The following is a 20,042-nucleotide window of genomic DNA, read 5'->3' as shown; positions in this document are numbered from 1 at the left end:
CAAGCGTTGTGTTTATTTGCTCACTGACAAGCAGCTTATAGCCAAGAGAGGCTGAGAAACACACACGACAGAGCAAGAACAACCCCTCTCTCTCTCACACACACACACACACACACACACACACTCTCTCTTTCTCTCTCTCTCTCTCTCTCTCTCTCTCTCTCTCTCTCTCTCTCTCTCTCTCTCTCTCTCTCTCTCTCTCTCTCTCTCTCTCTCTCTGGACTTGATCTTCTGGAAGAGAGGTTGGAGTGTTAGTGGGTGAACAGCTGAAGCATAAAATCTTTGGAGTCACAACAGACCATTCAGCACTGAGACCCAAATATGGCACACTGACATTGATACTGGTGTTTACTCATAGCATCTATGGCTTTTAAAGACAGTCACTTTGTCTGCTGCTTCCTGCTGTGGTCTATAACATGGACTCTGGTTTGGACATTTACACCAGAAGAAGAAGAGTCTTCTGTGAGTTTGCTACGTAACACAACCACAACACCTTCCACTGAGACCAGGATGAACAGCACAGAGTTCCCCTCTAACAACTACACAGGTGTGTACAACTACAACATTATTTTACGGCTGTAACAATTGCATGTCATTATATTTATATGCAAGCAATTACTGCAGTATACTGAAAATTATTAAAAGTTTATTTCTCATTTGTAATTCTGATTTGTTTTGTAGTTCATATTTTAAAGTCTAAATGTAACCTGGATTGCACTTTCCACACTTTTTGTATGAATTACAAAAACTGTGTGCATAACTTTTCTTTGTTCAGACAGATGTTATAACTGCAAAAAAGCACAAAAATATATAAGCACACATGCATTTATTCACATGCAAATTCATGTGCGGGCTTAAAAAACTAAATCTTCTTAAGAGTTTACATACTAACACAGCTTTCAAAATTGCACAAATCTGAGACCATAAAAATGCTTCATGGTCAAGCAAAACAGAGCTTGACCACAGAGAGAACAGTAAACAATATTGATGGAATTTTTAATATCTTTGGAGAATATATCAAATATGCTGGCATCAGCCCGCTCCTCAGCCATGCGTACGCTGAGTGTACTTTGCAAATAGTTTATTGACATGAGCCTGATTTAAACTCAGTATGCGTGACAGATTTGTGGCGCTTTGAGTCTGACAGAGAAAGGTGGACATTATTAAACTGTGTGTAGTGTGTAATATAGGCCCTCTGTTTGATTGTATAATGTGATTTTATTAATAGTTGTACATTTCAGTTTATTCACAGGCATCAGGCACCCTAAGGTTTATTCCACAGGTAAAACAATGGAGGCTTTTGTGCCACGTGGCGGACAGTTTAAGAGTCCTTGGCAGTTTCTGAGCTACTGTACATTATAAGGTTGCCAGCTTTGAAACTGAACTAGAGCATTGCTGTATCGCCACCATGATCATGTACAGTACGGTACAGTACAGTATTCTGTGTTCAAAGTAGTACTGCATACTGCAAACCAAAAGGATTTTTGGATCTCTCCTGGATGGATCTGTGGAATCCCTTTGTGAACAAATTACCTTATGACAAGAATGTGTTATGGGTCATGAAACATGACCTGTATATTTTTTTTTCATCAGCTTAACTCATTCATCCAATGTCACCCATTCACCTGCAACAATGAAAATACAGAGGCATCATCGTCAATGTACGTTTTAAGCAGGATAACCTAATTGACAAAGAGTGAAAGCCAATGTATACAGAAATAGTTTCTGATGTCAGAGCAGAACAGACAATGAGCTGACCAACCATGAGCTGGGGTTATAAAATACCAGGGTGATATACATAATAAACAATGTTAAATCATTTTGCTTCTTGCTTTAGAGACTAAAGTTGCACAATTGATGTATTGATAAACAGAACTTAAGTAGCTTGCTGGATGCTGAAGGCAGTCTGTGGTTTTACAGGTCACTCAAGGGAGACGTGTTCAAGCAAAATCATCAGCCATCTCACCCGCAGGGGCTTGTGGATAATCAATTTATATTGCAATGCCCTATGCTTTATTTAATCATGTTAAGAAAACTTCACTGAAAAGGGAGGGAACAAAACGCAAAAAAAGAAAGTGATGAGTTATTTATTTATCTTGCCTTGGAGTCTGGATGCTTCACGCTAGCAATGATATCAAACTCGGGCAGCATTGCCATGCCAGTTAAGCCAGGCTTAATGAAACCAGCATAGGGGCTTAAACACACTGCCGGAGTCTAACTGGTGTGAACAATAAACATGATCCAGTGTACCCTACCCGCTTAATCACTCCGACTCTGACGGTCAACATGAGCTCAATTTGCCTGTATATTGACAGTACAGTGGAGATAGACAGTACAATGATGACAATTCAGTCGGTAAAAAGGACGAAATTAAAAACTCTGTGGGAATGTGAAGACTGGAGGAGAGGTGGATTATGGAAAAGACAGAAAGGACTAAGCACCATGTGGGTGCTGAATCTTTAGCATATATAGTGAGGTTCAAATGTCTGACCACGTTCTAAACATGAGATTGTGTATTATAAAAGTGTATGTGAACAGCATACAGTCGGATCACTTTAATTGAATAATAAATCAATGATTATAGTTTTTCTATCTATTTACTGTAGCTCAATTGTTAGAGAGTACTGCATGGGCAGCTCAAAAGGCCATAGGTTTGATCCCCAGTGAAAACACATACTGATAAAATGTACACTCGAAAAGCATCTGCCAAATGCATAATTGTACATTTTATATCCAATATAATATTTGCTTAAAGTGTCTTCCACTTTCTAGTGCTTTAAAACCATATGTTTGTCCATGTGCTGCATTAACAGGCCTAAGCTGTCCTTCACTGCTGCCCCCTCGGCGAGGTTCTTTCTATGTAGAGACGGGCACTGAAATGTCTCTGGGTACAGTCTTGGTGTTTTGGTGTCTTGAGGGATACCAGCTGGTGGGCAGTGAGAAAATCTCCTGTGTGCTACGGAGCAACATCCCTCAGTGGAGCAAATACCCACCCGATTGTGAGGGTCAGTGTTTCTGCTGTCATTTCTTTAATAAAGTAATTAAAACAATCAAGATGTGACTTATGATCAGTCCGCTTTTGCAAATTAGTTATTGATCTAAATGCATGCACAAGCAAGTATTATATAATAAAAATATCTGCATGAATAATGATGCATAATGAAAATAAGGTCTGGGTGTAATCATTATGATGTCCTAAATCACTTTATTTATTTTTTATTTGTCTAATGTTTTTTTTTTCAAACTGTATGATTAAGTAACATGGTCACATTTTTAGTTTGGTAGTACATGCAATGCACTTTAACTGAATACTTTGTCACTCTCGTAGCAATTCCCAAACCAGAGGATCGCGGGCTGAAAGTGGCTGTGCTTGCATCGGTGGTGAGCAGCATCGTCATCTTTGCCATGTCCGTGTCCTTCATCATTTGCTGCCTGCAAGAGCGTCTGAGCAAAGACAGGACTGAACGGACAGACAGCCGGAGTAGGTATGTCCATATGCACAGGCATTAAAAAGAAACTTTGTAGGCAAAAAATACATGTTTACAGTATTTTTGACTTGACAGGATGAGAGACATACGCAAGTTTTCAAGAAGGAGTGAGTGCTGGCTGGAACGAGAGGAAGGCGACTGGGAAGCTTTTCCTCCACCCAAAATTTACAATCTATCCCAGCACTTTGACCCCCGTCTGTCCCTTGACAGCCCAGTTTATATAGGAGGTCTGACCGGTTATGATAACCGTGGATATCTGAGGTGCGAATCTGTGCAAATGCTTTCAGATATTTCTATTATGTGATATCAAAGTTTTCTCTATATGTGTGTTTGCTTTGCAGAAGTCAAGAAAACCTTTTAAAGGCTCCGCTTCCTGGTCTTTATCGGTCTGAGAGTCAGGTGTATCCACATGTTGTCCTGCAGAGGGTGCCTACACCTACAGCTCCCACTGTGCCAGCTGCACCCAGTGCACCTGTGTACCTCCATCTCTCCACCCCTTCACCCTCAGAAAGCCTGAACGAACGGCCTATTCTGCCCTCGTACCCCAAACCCAGTGGAACTCCGCAGCGTCTGTGGCCATAGCAACAAACTTCTGTGTCTACAGAGTTTTACAACAATCGCCATGGTGACGGCTTATGGGCTCTACATGGAAATGTCTCCTGCAGGGGGATTGAGGCTCAGAAAAGACAGAGAAATGATGGACTAAAATGTATGTCTTATTTGAGAGCCATCTAGATCAATGCACATCACTAGATCTAGATGCTGGCCCATGTGTTGGTCAATTCAGGCAGTATTTCTCTCCTCTCTGTGCATTAACATATAGTAATTTAGTATCCTTAACATTTTATTTTTTTTCATGGATAATATACACTGTAAAAAAATTCCGTAGAAATTTCAATGTTATTGCAGCTGGGTTGCCGGTAATTTACCGTAGATTTACATTTATGTTATTTACTGGCAAGAGTTTGTTTAAAGTTAAATAAATTTTAAATATTAACAAGTCTTTATCTTCACAGAATAAAACCATACAATAACAGCCTCATGCAAAGCATTCTGGGAATCAGAAATCATCATCATCCTTTTTCTGTTTTTTGCTTCAGAATTTGTTTCCCAGAATGTTTTGCTTGATGCTGTTTTTTTAGTTTTACTCTGTAAAGACAAAGACTTGTAAATGTTTAATGTTCATTTAACTTTGAACAAACTCTTGCCAGTAAATAACATAAATGTAAATCTACGGTAAATTATCGGCAACCCAGCTGCAATTTCTACGGAATTTTTTTACAGTGTAGGTAAATTACAGATGTCCTGAAAATGGACTGACATGTGGATCTCACAAACCTATGAACTTGATTATGCTGCAAGACAAAACTATTAAAAAGACTGAATTTATTAAATCTGTTTCTTTTTTTTTGTGTCTCGTCACATAAATTATTATTTAGAGCCATTCTGTATAACAATGTCTCTTTATTAATTGATTATTTAATTGATGAATCCAATGAATTACTAAATAAAATCTGCACCTTAAATTTTGCTGGGTTATATTTAAACCCTATTGGTAAATATTGTACAGAACACATGTTGGGTTATTAAATAAACCAGTGCTGGGTTGTTTCAACTTATGGCTGAGTTAATAAAATTTCACCCTCAAGAACTGGTTTCCTGATTTTTCCTGCATGAGAATTGCATGATCTGTGTGGCATAATGTCAAACAGTTCACTTAGGTTAAGGTGCTTTTGTACTCCACTAACTTCAATCAAATAACCTACACGAGCAAGTCGAATTCGTTTCTTTATCCACAAGGTGGCGAAATTGTTCCATAATGTCAATAAATCTATTGAGAATCATTGAACCTTATAAAAACTACAGCTTTAAAATCTAACCAGAGATACCTGGCAAGCAGAGGCGTCATGCCCATTCAAACTGAGGGGGCACCTGCCCCCTTGGTTTTTTTGAGCCAATGGATTTAGCATCCAACCTCAAAATCAAATAAGCGTCCATTAATCTGTTATTTGACTTTTAATCTGTTTAATATGCACAATATTATACATTCTGTGCTGCATCCTTGTCACTTTTCGGAGATTTTCGCCGTTTTGATAGTGTTCTGATCATGTTACATTACTTTTATTCTGGCGGCAGCTGGCGCTGCAGTCAGAGCGCAGTCGCAGACGTCATCAGCGTCTGGCCGCGCTCACGAGCTCTCTGCTGTTGCTGGCTTGCTGCTGCATTTGGCTATCTGAGGAATTAAAACGTGTTAGAAACGCTCACAACATTTCCAAACCCCAGTACGGTAATGTGCAGTTAACCTTCTCTGTGTAGAACATGTCTGGTTTTAAATGTGACCGTCTCAACGTTATATTAGTAGAGATTCATCTTCTTGGCACAACGCCAAAGTTCACCAGAGTTCACGCGGGTGCGGAATCTCACATGCTTACATGAGGTAAAATTTAATGCAAAAATTTAATCCGTTCCTCTAATAATTTTATCTAAACATATTTTTTAAAATCATTATTGAACATTAAACTCAATCACGTGGCTATAGCTTATGTCATTTTCGTTGTTTATATACTTTATGGATTTAAAATTACATTAATTTTATATGATAATGTAGTTGTTGTGCAAAATGCATTAATGACACAATTAAACAAGCCATTAAGACTTAAATAAATAAAACATGCCGTTTCAGATGTAAATATGATGCAAATGTGTCATTATTCCGATTGAATAGTATTTGATATTAAAGTTAGTCATCAATCTTATTTTGGAGGTTTTTGCATGAAAGCGGGGGTTTTCAGATTGTTAGAAATGTAAGTGCCATGGAAAAGACTGAAAGCTCTATAATATTTCGTTTGATGTCTGTGTATGCACAAATTTCTGTGAGCTGTTGACACTGTGCCCCCTTAAAAAAAATTGGTGCATGACGCCCCTGCTGGCAAGCTTTCCCCTCCAAACGCAAAAGCAACATTAAAAGTAATATAGAAATATAGTACTAATATAGAAATTTGAATATTCTAGTCTTTTACAAAGCATTACAGAAATAGTCAATCGGTTATATTGCCTGTATACTCTTCCCATTTCATATTGTTATGGTCTATTAAACTCTATGGTATGTATGTTGATTCCTAATGAAAGCAGCAACCCGTAATGCACTATTAATAAGGGTGGCTGCGCATGCGCAATGACAACGACGCTCCGGTGTCACTGACAGATAAACACAGCATCAGCACCGTCGTCTTCAAGTTTCAGAAAATCAAAGACGTGTATATGACACCGTGTAACATTTAATATGTCAGTATGCACAAAGGACCTGTGATGTTGAAGGTGACACCTGGAGAGGAGCGAAGCGCATTCCCATGGCCAGGAGCGCAAACAGTAAACTGGACTCTTTCCTGAAGAGAAACACCAGCCGTGATGTGTACGAGCGGATTCGAGCCTGTGAGCCGTGTGTGGTGGTCTCAGGGTCGGTGAAGAAGGTTTTTATGCACGTGATATTGAGCGACGAGCGCGTGTACCTCAGCGAGTATCGTCCGCGCGCGCTGCGAAAGGCGCTCAGCTTTCGAGACATCACGAGCATTGAGCTGGTAAGCGAGCATTCTTTATAAACACTGTGATATTTTACTTTCAGCTATGGATATAGATATGTGCGTAAGATCCTTGCGTTGATCTCCTGGAAATATTATAATAAATTATAATATAATTTATACTTAATAGTAATATAAAGCATAGTGCAATACATGTGCTGTAATGTGGATTGACTTGATGTCGAGTACAGCGTTGCCCTACAATGACATAATACTAAAACATTAGGCCTATAAACATTTTTTTGTAATTTGTAATTCTTGTGTAAATATTATATATGAACCTTTCACAATTTATTAAATGATACGATATTTCCTTGTGTGTACATTTACGAATTCATCGCACCCTTAATATTTTGCATTACAAGGTATACATTTTATTCAGTATGTTTGTTTTCTGGGTTCGAAAAAATTTTCTTTTATGCTATTAAGTTAATACCACATATAAGAGAATAATCATATTTAACATTTTGATGAGTAAGTAGTAGGGAACTTAGTAGTATAAATACAAAATATATTATTCATACCTTATACCACGGGTCTGTTGAATGCTGCATTCTGATTGGCTGAGAAATGTTCTATGGGTGTTGATTATTTTTCTGTAAACCGCACACCTTACTTGTCAAATGTCTTAAAAATAGGCACCAGAGCAATGTTTGTGGTAACCGTGGTATAAGCGGAATAATTGACTCCGGTCCTTTGAATTATGTAAGGAATAATTGATGACGGGCCATTGAATTATAAGAAAATAATGCACACCCAAGGTTCAATGCGGCACGACGCGAAGCGGATGTGCTTTATTTTTAAATAATTCAAAGGACCGGAGTCAATTATTCCTCTTATACCTCGGTTACCACAAACATTGCTTTGGTGCCTATTTTTAAGACATTTGACAAGTTAGGTGTGCGGTTATCAGAAATTAATGCACACCCATGGAACATTTCTCAGCCAATCAGAATGCAGCATTCAACAGACCCATGGTATTATTGAAAATAATGCACACCTGCGGTGTAACCGCCTTGGTGTGCATTATTTTCTTATAATTCAATGGCCCGTCGTCAGTTATATATATTATTATATAACGAGAAGATTTACTTATTCTGTCATTTTAAAAGGTTTGTTTGGAAAGCTTATGCATTTACACAGCCCAGAGCTGAGTCATTAACATTTCAGATTCAAGACCTACTGCATAAAAAATGTTCATGTCACCATGGTGAAAGAACAGCAATTTTTCTGTCATTACCTATAATAATTGCATATTCATCTGCCTGCTGTTGGAAATACAACATGCCAGATTTATGAAAATATTACAAAGTAGAAGTGAGTAGAAGTTATTAAAAGATCATTCGTTCCTCTTGTCACAATTTAGTAGATCCTTTGGCTCAGTGATTCGTCTGATGTAAAATAATCTAAGCTGATGTATGAGGCCAGTTAATGTAATTTAATCACAACTGCCAACTGACAGATATCTAAAGCCATTGGTGTTAATGAATAATTATAAAACAAATGTTTCACCAATTTGCATAACGTAATCAACTATGAAATAAAGTATATTTGGAATAATAGTAGAAATACTGGAATAAATATACCAGTAGAGAGTGAGTCGATGGTGGTAAAGGAGAGATGGTGCAAAAAACTGTCACCGGACAGAGTTGAGGGATGGCCATGTATAAAGAGACCTATTGAGCTGATTGGTTGAATTACATGACAATGCTCCTGTCAACCTTAGTTAAATAAATGTAATTTAATAGTATTACAATTTTTTTTCTGTAGAGCAATCTGTTATTGTTAACACTAAATTAGCCTCTCTAAAATACAACATCTCTGCTCACAGATCAACGATTTGCCGGATTTCCTCAGCGGACAGCATCGTGAGCGTTCTCTGCATATTCGTGTTGTCCATACTGCGAAGAATGCTGGGAAAAAGAGCACAGAACCCAAAGGATTCAGCCAGAATGAGCCAGTTTGTCCACCTGCATCACCATTGATTGGACTCAACTTGGGAGCCCATCATTCTCTGGAGGGTAAAAAGAGTTAATTGAATTAAATGTAGCAGTAGTGACACATGCACCAGGTGTGTGAGTGTGTATCAGAGTGTTAAGAAGTAGCCAGACACTTTAACATTGAGATTCTGCAAAGCTGCTTAACCAATGCAGGATAAAAAGCTAAGCCTAACTAAGCAGTAACCTTACAGTTGGCAGGACATGCAAAGACACACAGCCTTTATCTTGATCTTGTTGACCTTTATGACTCATTGACCTTCACAAACAGCCATAAAGTTCATTTAATGTTCATTTAAGATCTTAAGTTTACTTTAAGGCTTTATTTCTCTTTCCAGATACACCCCAAATTAGTGTTTTCTAACTGATTCAGTTAAAGGAAGCAAAATTAGCATAATCTTCTTATGGTCCTGTCTGTCATTCTCTGTGTGCCCTACAGATACAAGCAGTGTACTCCTGTCGACTCGCTCAGCCCCATCCGAATCCATTGGTTCCAGAATTTCTTCCTCATCAATGAGGTAATAACCTCTCAGTGTTAACGGCCCTACCAACACATTCTCACTGCTACACAGCTCTCTATTTGTGCTCATCACTAATAGTGCTGGGTGACACCGACCCATTCAAAGTGCTTTATCTGCACAGTACAGGTTTTTATTGCCCCTACAATGTTTGGAACAAACGTTTGCTTAGCAACTCACGCAAGCCATCATATTAAACTAACAGGTGCTTACAAACAACAAATGTGGAGATATTCTGGATCACATCGCTATATACAGATCTCCTCAGAGCACAAGATATCTGTGCTTTGTGCTTAGTTGCCTGGACACTAAATTGATTAAGTTCTTAGCTCTGCTAAGCTGACAGTATAGGGAGATAAGTTGTATACTATAGTATACCAGTGTGATAAAGCTTCAGAGGTTAATATAATAATAACTCCTTGAAGAACAGGTGCTTGGGCCCTAACAAGTTGTCCTTATTTGTTCAACCTTTACATAAGCATCACAACAATTGTTTTAGGAAGTAATTATTTTCTCAGTTATGCAACAACAACAAAAAAAACGGTTTTATTAGTTGTTAATTAATTGTCAAATAATTGTTTAAAATGTCCTAAAAAATGTAGTACAAAATTCATTTATGGTTTTTAAGTATATAATAGTTTATCACTTCATGCAAACTAGAAGAGCGGTGATGTGTCCTCTCTGACTGCCTGCTGGGAAAACTTCAGGAGCAGAGGGGAAGTGTTGGCTTAGAAACACCCTTATAGAGAGAAGAAGGAGCTGCATATTGAATGTGCATATCAATTTTTTATTAAAAAGGAAAAGCAAATTTTACCGAATAATAAAACTATTATATAAATCAAAATTTGCAAGGTCCCCGGTTTGAGCCCTAGCTAGTTCAGGTGGAGTTTGCATGTTCTCCATGTGTCGGCGTGGGTTTACTCTGGTTTCTTCCCAAAGGCAAAAAACACGCAAGTTAGGTGAATTGAAGATACCGAATTGCCCCTCCCCCAATGTGTGTATGGATTAACTTCTGTGGATCAACTTGGGTATGGATTAACCAGTTCTCCATGAGCCGGATGCTAGAATGGTGTCAAGAATAATAAAAGAAAGAAAGAAAATAAAAGTATTTTCATATTCAAAACATTTCATATTCTACAGACACTATTTGCGTTTCTCTGTGAGGTTGTAACAGAAGCCTCTGAAATGAGGACCGATCATGTTTCAAATGTATGTTTAATGAGGTAGGATACTGTAGATAGCAAACCAAACAGTAGCCTACAAGTTTAATATGTATCATTTGTAGTTTAAACTCATAGTTGATGGTTTTGTTGTTGTTATGCGTTTTGCACTGCTGAGACTCCATGACAAGATTTTACAACCTGTGAGCGTGGGGACGGGTGGGAGGCCATTGGCGTCATTCACACTGTTGCCAGGGCACAATATGAGACGGAAACCACGGAGCAGTAAACGTCCAATTAAAAGCCTTGGTGCTTAGTTTCACACCTGTGTTTATGAAATGTTGAAGAAAAATGAGAGATGCCAATGTGACCAGCATCATCATCACTGTGGTGTTGCTTCATCTGGGCTCTCTGAGACTGTTCTGAGAGCAGTATTGTGATGTTTATTGCAGATACTCTCACCCCCTTTGTTGAATAACACCCAAGGGAGACCATTAGTTCATGTTTAACACAAATTTGTAAGCACTTGCTGTTGTCTGAGGAGACACGCATAACCACATGGGAAGCGTCTGAGGGGATGTTTAAAATCGTGTTCATGTAGAGCCAGCTTTCTAACGTTTATACATCTATTTAAGGTCGGAATTGGTGGTGTGCTTGGGTGCAGGGATGGTCTGTCATTATCATTGAGAGTTTCTCAGACATTAACATTGAAAAAAGTAGGTCAGTGTGTCTAAAATAAGATTGTGGCCATTTTCCACTACCGAAATGCTGAGAACATGGAAAGATTTTCTCTTTATCCTGCATCGTATTAAAGGAGATTGAGACAGAATGAAGTTACATGAACAACCTTGTGTAGCATCCAAGAGTTGTGCTCCACTGTGCACTGTGAGTCCCTCACTGGCGCCTCCTTGTGATTTTTCTATCTTTCAGTGACACTGTGATTAGGTTGAAGTCATGTAAAATCTGTACAAATAGGGCACAGTACTGTACTGTAAAAACTGTATTGTTTTTTTACAGCTGTTTTACCTGTATTTTGAATTTTGCACTTAACAGAGTTGTGTTTTAGGGTCAACAGAAATGCTGTAAAATTAACAAGTCCTGGCAGAAAATTTACAATACATTTGGTTACTTTAATGCTTTAATGTGCAGGCCCTGTTAAAGGTGACATAGAATGATTGAATGGGGTATTTATCATTGTTCTGTGATGTGACATGTAGACAAAACATTTTTTGTTTGGGTCTGTAATGCCTAAGAAGCTTCCTAAAAACCTCTTTCAGAGCTCTATTAGGGTGGGGGATTTAAAACAAGTGGTTTTGCACCTATTTGGCTCCCCCTACTGTCTTAACTTGCAATCTCATTACTGATTGGCTGACCTTGTTGCCACTCAAAAATTGTAGCCAATTATTTTAAAGTGGAGGAGCAGTTAGATGCCTGTGATGTCATAAGCATCAGTTTTTCAGATTGGGCTGTTTTCTGGCTGACATTTCTAAAAGAGGAATTTCTATGAGACTGAGATGTTTAGCATGTCTAGCACTTTTTGTATGTTCGTGAATGCGGGTAGACTACCATTATTCAACAAAGACAAAAGTCGGGTAAAAATGTTTTTTCATTCTCTGTCCCCTTTAAATAATAATATTCAGATTATAACAATCACAAGATTTATGGATCATAGGACATATATTCAAGAAGTCTTACATTGTTAAATAAATAAAATATTAGCTTAGTTGATTAACTTTTTGCCTATATTTTGAACAATAGGAATAGGCATAAATACTACTTGGTTAAATAGTGATTTTTTTATTGAACCATTTGGCATTTTATTTATGCACTATAAAAAGTATTTTAAAGAGCACCAATTATGCTAATAAATGAGCACGTTAGCACGTTATTGTAATATCCCATAGTACATACATGTTATTAAAACTTGAACTAATGCACTGTGAGTCTTATAAATTGCTTACATACCTCACCGATTTCCCACTGTCTGGAAAACGCTCGGTTTAGTTCCTGTCTCCGCCTCCCAAAATGTCTTGTGTATTCGGATTGGTCAGATGACTACTCAACTGTTATTGGTCAACTGGGTTCGGCGTGTGTTTGAAAGGTTACGCCCCTGACTACGCGTGGGTTTTCCGGTTCTGACTGAGAGTCACAGGCAACGTAAACAAGCGCTATATTTCTCTATAAACGATGGTGTCTGTACTGCCTTACCACTTCAAGCTCGATCCAGAGAGTTCAGACGGCGTTACGATATAAACGATCTCCGTCAATTAACGCGATTGGATTTAACTTTTTTAGGTGTCCTTAGCTCTGCCAGAATGCTAAACGAAGACGAAAATGTGTTGCAAAGACATCCAAAAGGTAATTATAACGTACTACATTACTTTGCAAACTATATGGAAACACCAAATGTAGCACATAGAAAGTATTTTTTGAAATGATTATAAAACTATTTCACTTATTAACATTATTTACTATAGTAAACTTTATTAAAAAAGCCTGCTTACATACTATATTACTGTGCAAACTATATGGAAACACCAAATGTAGCACATAGAAAGTATTTGTTGAAATGATTATAAAACTATTTCATTTGTTAACATTATTTTACTATAGTAAACTGTATTATAAAAGACTGTTTACATACTATATCACTGTGCAAACTATATGGAAACACCAAATGTAGCACAAAGAAAGTATTAATTGAAATGAATGTTCTACATTATTTCACTATGGGAAACTTTATTATGAAAAACTGCTTACTTATAAGTGCTATGTTTTTACTTATTAGGTTTTAAGGAGAATGCAACAGGTTCCAGGGCCTCTTACCTGCGTGATTCATCATCCAGGTTTTGCACAAATTGTCTAAATCCCTACACACAGAACATTTATTGTACCGACTATAAGCCTTTGAGGTGCAGGACTAGAGTAAGTTTTATTACATTTTTAAACCAATAACACTAAAGTATCATTATAGTAACAAAATACCCAAAAGAACAAAAGATGTAACTTTAAAGAAAATATAATAGTCAGTCAAAAGTTTTATTTATTTATTACAAATATATATTTAAATGTTAAACAATATACAAATAAACATACTTTAGTAACCATATTGTGCTCTTCTTTCAAAAATTTTTCAATTCATTTCTTACAGCTATCTATTCAGATAAATGGCATATCAAAGCTTTGTCAGCTGGTGCTATTTAAGACGACACTATAAGGTTATCATCCTGTCGTGTGTTGTTCTCCAGATACGCTTGGAGCTTCCTGATCAGATCGGTCACAATTTTGGCTTTCGATGACCCCTGCACTGAAGATGGCATGCAATCACGTCCTCCTTTGAAGGTCTCTCAAACTGTGATGCCAGGTCCATTGGAATCGGGGTTTCCTTCAGCTTATCTTCAAATACCTCATCAAACACAAGCCTGATCACATCATCCACATAACTGTAGAAATATTGCAGTCAATAAATCTTTTGTTTTGATCATTTATTTCCCTGCTTCATACATTAAGTTTTTAATTATGAATGTATTTGAAATAAAACATTACTGCTTACGGTATGTCACTTGTGTGTTTTGGGAACATAGCCTTGTACTTTCCCTCCTGCTTTTGTTACGGCTTGGTGACATTGTAATGGATGGCTGCAAGGTACAAATACCTGTAAAATATAAACAAGCAATTAATTTATTGTAAAAGTAAATACTACTTTATTTAACAAAGTTACTAAAATACTTATATACCTGCACAGCATTCCAATAAATGAGAAAATCAAAAAAATTTTGCTGCAAATCTGAAATCTCAGGCTACGGACGGCAAAGGCATCCACTGATGATGGTGATGGAAACATTGTGAAACGATGCTACTGCCTGGGTTCCTATGATTATGCAGAGAAAAAAAACTTTGTCATCATCAGTTATACATCTAAGACTGGTAGTGGTTTCACTAGCTAAATACATCATGTGTGTTACACACCTTTGCTCCTCATATGCCAGTCTGACTCCTTGTACTGTGTGTTATGATGTTGCATGTTTGCATACAGTGTAGAAGGATGTGTACAGCTGCGAATCTAAGATATAGACAAATAAAACAAACATGTATTCAGTCAAAAAGACATATTATAACAATAGAGTACCATGACTGTAAATCGTTAGACTATTCATTAAAACGTTAATGTATTACATATTCCATGGCCCAACATTAGCAACACACATTACGTGTTTACTTCGTTTCAAAATCTAAGAAAGCTTCAAGTAAATACAACAGTAAAATACATATAACTTTAAACAAATCATCTGTACTTTTACTGGTAACAGTTTAGCTGGCATTTGTATTTGTATTTAGCTTAGCAACTTAGCAAGTTTGTAAACATGTCTAAACCAACATCGATAAAAAAAACGATAGTCTGCATAATTCAACATACACGTGTGTAAATATGGTACGTTGTTTATGAAATACAGTATTACAACACAAGACAATTAGCTTGCAAGCTTAGCTCTACACGCACATTATGTTAATCTCCGGTTACGTAACGTACTGTAAAAGGCAAATAATAAACGTGAATACTTACAGCCTGTGATCCAGAAGTGCACAGTAATCCAACTTTCAAGAGGAGACCTCGCGCAAATCCAGCTTTGGTTCATGAGAAGCAGTTATTGTGAAAACTCCGTGAACAACTTCTGACTGGATTTTTCCGGAACCGTATTAAACATGATGTCCTCTGTGTAAGTCCATAAAGTGCTATTTTGCCCTCGCATCTAAAGAGCAGCGTCTACTCGAGAGATTTAATTGCTTAAACAATGAAACAAGAGTTTGCAAACAGAGTCAAAGCAGGGACTCACAACCTCCGCCATTTTAGCTCTCTTCTGACTCGGCGCTCCCCACCCTCGTCTTTGAGGGCGTACCCAAGCAAAGCAGAGAGGGCTGAACTATGATAATGTTGGTCTTATCTACGTCACTAATCCCAGGAAGTAAACTGTTGCCTACAATCCGAGTGTTTTTTGTAGTCCTCGAACGTTAGAGACGATAACTCGCGTCATCGTTTTCTTTGAGGTATGTACTTTTTGAATATCGTTAGCATCTACTAATGCACACTTACACACAAAAGGATGTTTAAAAACACGAACCCCCTAATAGGTGCTCTTTAAGTATAATCAGTTTGGCTGCCCAAGTAATTTAGTAAGAATGTGCTATAACAAGTTAATTATAATTAATAGTTATAAATTAACTTATGTTGATATGACTTAATCACCTTATTATTATTATTTACTTTTAATAAAATAAAAAGTCAATACTTTTTTGCATTGAAATTTGAATACAAATATTTATAATCAACATTTGCCTTAAAGGGTAAATATCATGAAAAGCTTTTGCTCCCCTTGTGATGTCAGAAGGGGATAATACCACCCCTTAATCTGCACAATCCAAACATGGCACTGCAATTTAGTGCAGAGATCATCTTATTTGCATTTAAAAGAACACTCTCAAAATGGCACATTTTTGCTCACACCTACAAAGGAGCAATTTTCAGATGCTATAATTAATTATCTATTGGGGAATTTTGAGCTAAAACTTCAGATATGTACTGTGGGGACACCAAAGTTTATTTTACACTTTAAAAGTCTTGTGAAATGTCCCCTTTAACTAAAACACTTTGGGGTGGTTTCCCAGACAGGGCTTATCCTAGTCCCAGACTATAATGCATGTTTGAGGTGCCTTCATTTAAAAACACCTTGTACTGACAGACCTTAATAGGTTTGTTTGTTAAAAAAAAACTACCTAAATGTCCTTATATAACTAAGTACTGGATTAATCTAAACCCTTTTTGGGAAACCGCCCCCATATGTGGATCCTACATAAGATACAAAGCTTTCATTTATTTTCCTTCTTACAGTGATGGAGGACTGCTGGAAGAGGACAACAGCATCATCACAAAGAGGTGTTCAACCTCATGTCCAAACAAGGATTTGTTGGGCTTGAGTCTGTTTCAGCCCCCCTCTCCTGCCCTCTCCTCAGGCTCAGCGCCTCCACCCAGCATCCCAAACCAGCAGAGATGGGCTCCAGCTTTCAGTCGTAGAAGTTCGAGCCTGGCAAAGTTGGTGAGGAAGACTCTGGTGGAGAAAGACAAAGAGGAAGAGCATGAGAAGGAAGAAGAGTTACACCTTTATGCTGTGTCTCCTACCTCACGAATATATCTACACCTTCAGAGCTCCTGGAGCAGTTACATTATAGTATGTGCCTGACACTGTGGGTTTGTGGTGTGCACATGAGTTCAGTTCTACCTGTTAGTTTCTAAGTATGCGTTTAGGGCACAAATTATTTTGATCGATGATTCTTCCAGAAGTACCTTTCTTGAATATTAATTCATAATAATTAAAATTTTTATGTAAACACATTTTCTATTTGTATGTTTAGAGCTCAAAGAAAAAATTGAAATATTTACCATGGGCATTGTGACAAGAACTGTCAAATCACTCACCAGCTCCTTTGTGTTTGTAGAGATCAACACTGATGCTTGACCCAGCGTACAGAAAGAGATGTGGGATGTCCTCATCGTCTCCTGAGGAACAGAAATATCACAAAATAAGGTAAACATTTTGAAATCTTTTGCAAAAGAAAAAGCAACTCTCCTAATAAAATCTCCCTTAAAGGCTGTAATGTGGCTTACTGGTTAAAGAATTATGCTGGTAACCCAATGTAAAATGTATCCTGGTTTGTCTTTGTAGTAAAATGTAACGACTGAGAAAGTGTTTGTTGAATGAAGATTATATACTGTTACTGTGTGCAGCTGGGAGCGGACATGTCACTTATTCAGTCAGTTAAGCGGAGAGTTGCTTCAGGAGGACATCAGTCTGGAGAGTTTATATTTACTCCTGCAGGAGCTCCATACAGCCACATACCGCAATCCCACCATCAAAAAACTTTTTTGGAGGGTAAACCTCCTAGACTTTGTTTGTAGTGTGTATGATTTTAATGTGTAAAGATATTCGTAATAAGGACATTTACTAACACAGGTCTATTAGAATATAAGCAAGTATTGTCACTGTCATTTTTCTCCTCAGTCATCTGACCTTTATCCTTTCCTGGTGAAAACACTGTCTGACAGCTCTCGGGCCACCCGGGAAGGAATACACACAGTTGACAGATTTCTGTAAGCCTTATACGTCTTCTTGTAATAAAAGCAAGTAGCTGGTCTTGTTAGTAGACATGTGGTTTGTATTTATGTGTAAGCTGATGTCTCTCTGTATCCCAGCCTTTGTACATTAGTGGTTCAGATATTAAGCCTGATGTTTAGGGAAACAGAAATTGAACCGGCCCGACTCAGCATGCTAACAGCTAAACAGTAAGAGATATAATTTCAACTATACCATCCATGTTCTGATAGGATTACATGTGAGCGTTTATTTATTTAATAATTATTTTGATGCAGGGGGGCTCTTACGGCAAACATGCTTCTTGCCCTAGTGTGTGATCCAGAACTTCAACTCCCAGATTTTACTAATGGCTCCCAATCCTCAAATACTACGGTATAATATTCGCCTTGTTAAATTACAATATACAATTTTCGTATTGGCATATGTCTACCCCTTTAAACAAAATGTTGTGTTATAAACAAAACCATATAGTCTACTAATCTAGTATAGATATTGTTTCAGTCATTATTTAATGAAGAACTTCTCATTTAATTGTGGCATGTTTATGTTATGTCACAGCTGCAGGGTTTGCAGGCGGACTATCTGGATGCAGCATCTGCTTTACTTTTTGAGGTTGTTATTCTTTGTCAGGAAGTGAGTAGCACATTTCTAAAGCATATGCATGGTGTCAAAAGTGTGGCTAATGGATACATAACACTGGTCATCTTTATCCGTTTCATTTGTGGTTGGAAGGCTAGTCGCATTCCTGCTCTGGGACATTTCCTTACGGTCAGCTGGGTGCTTCGAATGATTAAACCTCACCCTTTCTTGGTAAGTCTACAATTTCATTTTCATAGCCTACTGTGTCATTGAGTTACTTGCTGGATGAGCATGCCTGTTTTAGAAAGGTATATAGGTGTTTGAAATACCTTCAATGTACTTGATCCGTTTTGTTTCTTCCTCGTCACTCTATTATAGCTGCCATTTGTTGGATATCAAGCCCAGCAGGTGGTTCTGCTTCTCTCAGATGAGCAGTATCCTGTCAGCCCTTCTCAGGCGGTTCTTCTGTACCAGCGATGCCGTCTTCTGTTAGCTTGTCTACAGCACAGCATCTGCCTGAGCAAGTACATCCGGTCAACCTTTAAAGAAGAGTTCAGGTTCTTCAATAGCAAGAATTACACTCTAAAATGTTTCCAGCAGTTTACTTTTAATTGTAACACTGTCATGCTTTTGTGTACTGTTGCTTTAAAGGTACTATGTTAAGATGTCAGCGCTGAAGCACAAGTTGCCCCAGCAGTACCCCATCAGTCAACCCACCCAGCTTCTGCTTTCCCAGCTCACCAGTCTGGTTCTTCAGAAACCCTGAGCTCCCCTGTAGCTACAGCTCACAGATCCTGACATTTTAAATCTGTCTATGTTATCGCATCTCTCTCTCCAGTGAATTTCTTCTGCACATACACAGATGCAGAGATGTTCTGATGTGGAAATATGCCTTTGAATGACTATGCAGCACCTTAATGTTAAAGTCTTGTATTGTGTCTTACCGCTTGAAACAGAAATTGCAGGATTACACTCTGTTATCACCTTTTATTGTACTCAGGGTTTTGTTAACTAGAATAAGCGTAAGAATGTTGGATTTTATGGTATGCAAAGCCACAGAACAGGAACATCACAACATTTAATATACAAAATTACTTGAACTATTTATGTTATGTAAATTTATAAAAGATGGCTGTATAATACACCTGTCATCAATTAATTTGTAGAACATCAAGTATATGCGATTTATCACAGTATTTTATATAAGAAATACCTAAAACAGTGTCATAAATTCAAACTTACAGTAACTAGTAGACACTTGTACGGATGCACTTATTTGGTAATAATGGGTCTATATTTGGATATCATTTGTTTGCACTTTGACAATTGTATTTATTTACAGGAACTCTATGTACCTCATGGCCTGAAATAAAATTTTATTTTAAATATGTATTTTCGTATGTATCCCTTTTTTTTACTTAAACCATTTTTATTACACTTGTTTAATTAATACTTGTGATAATAAATAGTTAGCCTACTGATTGGTGGTAATGCTTACGTGTATGTGAGCCCCCAATAAAATAAACAATAAAAATAGTTACTAATATGTTATTGATATTATTAAAATACTATTA

General features: G+C 37.5%; 2 protein-coding genes and 2 long non-coding RNA genes across 6 annotated transcripts; 3 read left to right on the top strand and 1 right to left on the bottom strand.

Annotated features, from left to right (window-relative positions):
• The first annotated feature begins 234 nt into the window (after positions 1 to 234).
• LOC135745893 (uncharacterized) lies at positions 235 to 4,372 on the top strand. The gene is made up of 5 exons (XM_065264328.2): positions 235 to 547; positions 2,814 to 3,005; positions 3,329 to 3,485; positions 3,564 to 3,749; positions 3,830 to 4,372. Exons 1-5 carry the CDS (start codon positions 364 to 366, stop codon positions 4,068 to 4,070), a joined length of 960 nt encoding a protein of 319 aa, XP_065120400.2. The 5' UTR covers positions 235 to 363; the 3' UTR covers positions 4,071 to 4,372.
• A 2,309-nt stretch (positions 4,373 to 6,681) lies between these two features.
• On the top strand, positions 6,682 to 19,858 carry c1h12orf56 (chromosome 1 C12orf56 homolog). 3 transcript variants are annotated; one of them, XM_065265708.1, is made up of 13 exons: positions 6,682 to 7,066; positions 8,898 to 9,087; positions 9,503 to 9,581; positions 16,629 to 16,965; positions 17,234 to 17,322; positions 17,523 to 17,667; positions 17,797 to 17,885; positions 17,988 to 18,077; positions 18,165 to 18,261; positions 18,454 to 18,522; positions 18,622 to 18,699; positions 18,847 to 19,025; positions 19,120 to 19,858. In XM_065265708.1, the coding sequence occupies exons 1-13, from the start codon at positions 6,839 to 6,841 to the stop codon at positions 19,232 to 19,234; spliced, it is 1,785 nt and encodes a 594-aa protein (XP_065121780.1). In that variant the 5' UTR covers positions 6,682 to 6,838; the 3' UTR covers positions 19,235 to 19,858. The 3 variants fall into 3 exon arrangements, with proteins under 3 accessions (XP_065121780.1, XP_073668786.1, XP_065121779.1); XM_073812685.1 differs by having other exon boundaries at positions 18,448 to 18,522; positions 18,847 to 18,992; XM_065265707.1 differs by having other exon boundaries at positions 18,448 to 18,522.
• Positions 12,589 to 14,293, top strand: LOC135747046 (uncharacterized). The gene is made up of 3 exons (XR_010531662.2): positions 12,589 to 13,099; positions 13,530 to 13,587; positions 13,990 to 14,293. It is a non-coding gene; the product is annotated as an uncharacterized lncRNA (long non-coding RNA).
• Positions 14,072 to 15,492, bottom strand: LOC135747045 (uncharacterized). Its single transcript, XR_010531660.2, has 5 exons — positions 15,306 to 15,492; positions 14,711 to 14,804; positions 14,479 to 14,612; positions 14,295 to 14,396; positions 14,072 to 14,184 (listed from the first exon to the last, which is right to left on the bottom strand). It is a non-coding gene; the product is annotated as an uncharacterized lncRNA (long non-coding RNA).
• Positions 19,859 to 20,042: the final 184 nt, after the last annotated feature.

The sequence above is a fragment of the Paramisgurnus dabryanus genome, chromosome 1, assembly GCF_030506205.2.
Source record: "Paramisgurnus dabryanus chromosome 1, PD_genome_1.1, whole genome shotgun sequence".
In the NCBI taxonomy this organism is placed as follows: domain Eukaryota; kingdom Metazoa; phylum Chordata; class Actinopteri; order Cypriniformes; family Cobitidae; genus Paramisgurnus; species Paramisgurnus dabryanus.
Note: the sequence above shows the minus strand (reverse complement) of the source record. Positions and strands in the feature narration are given on the sequence as shown.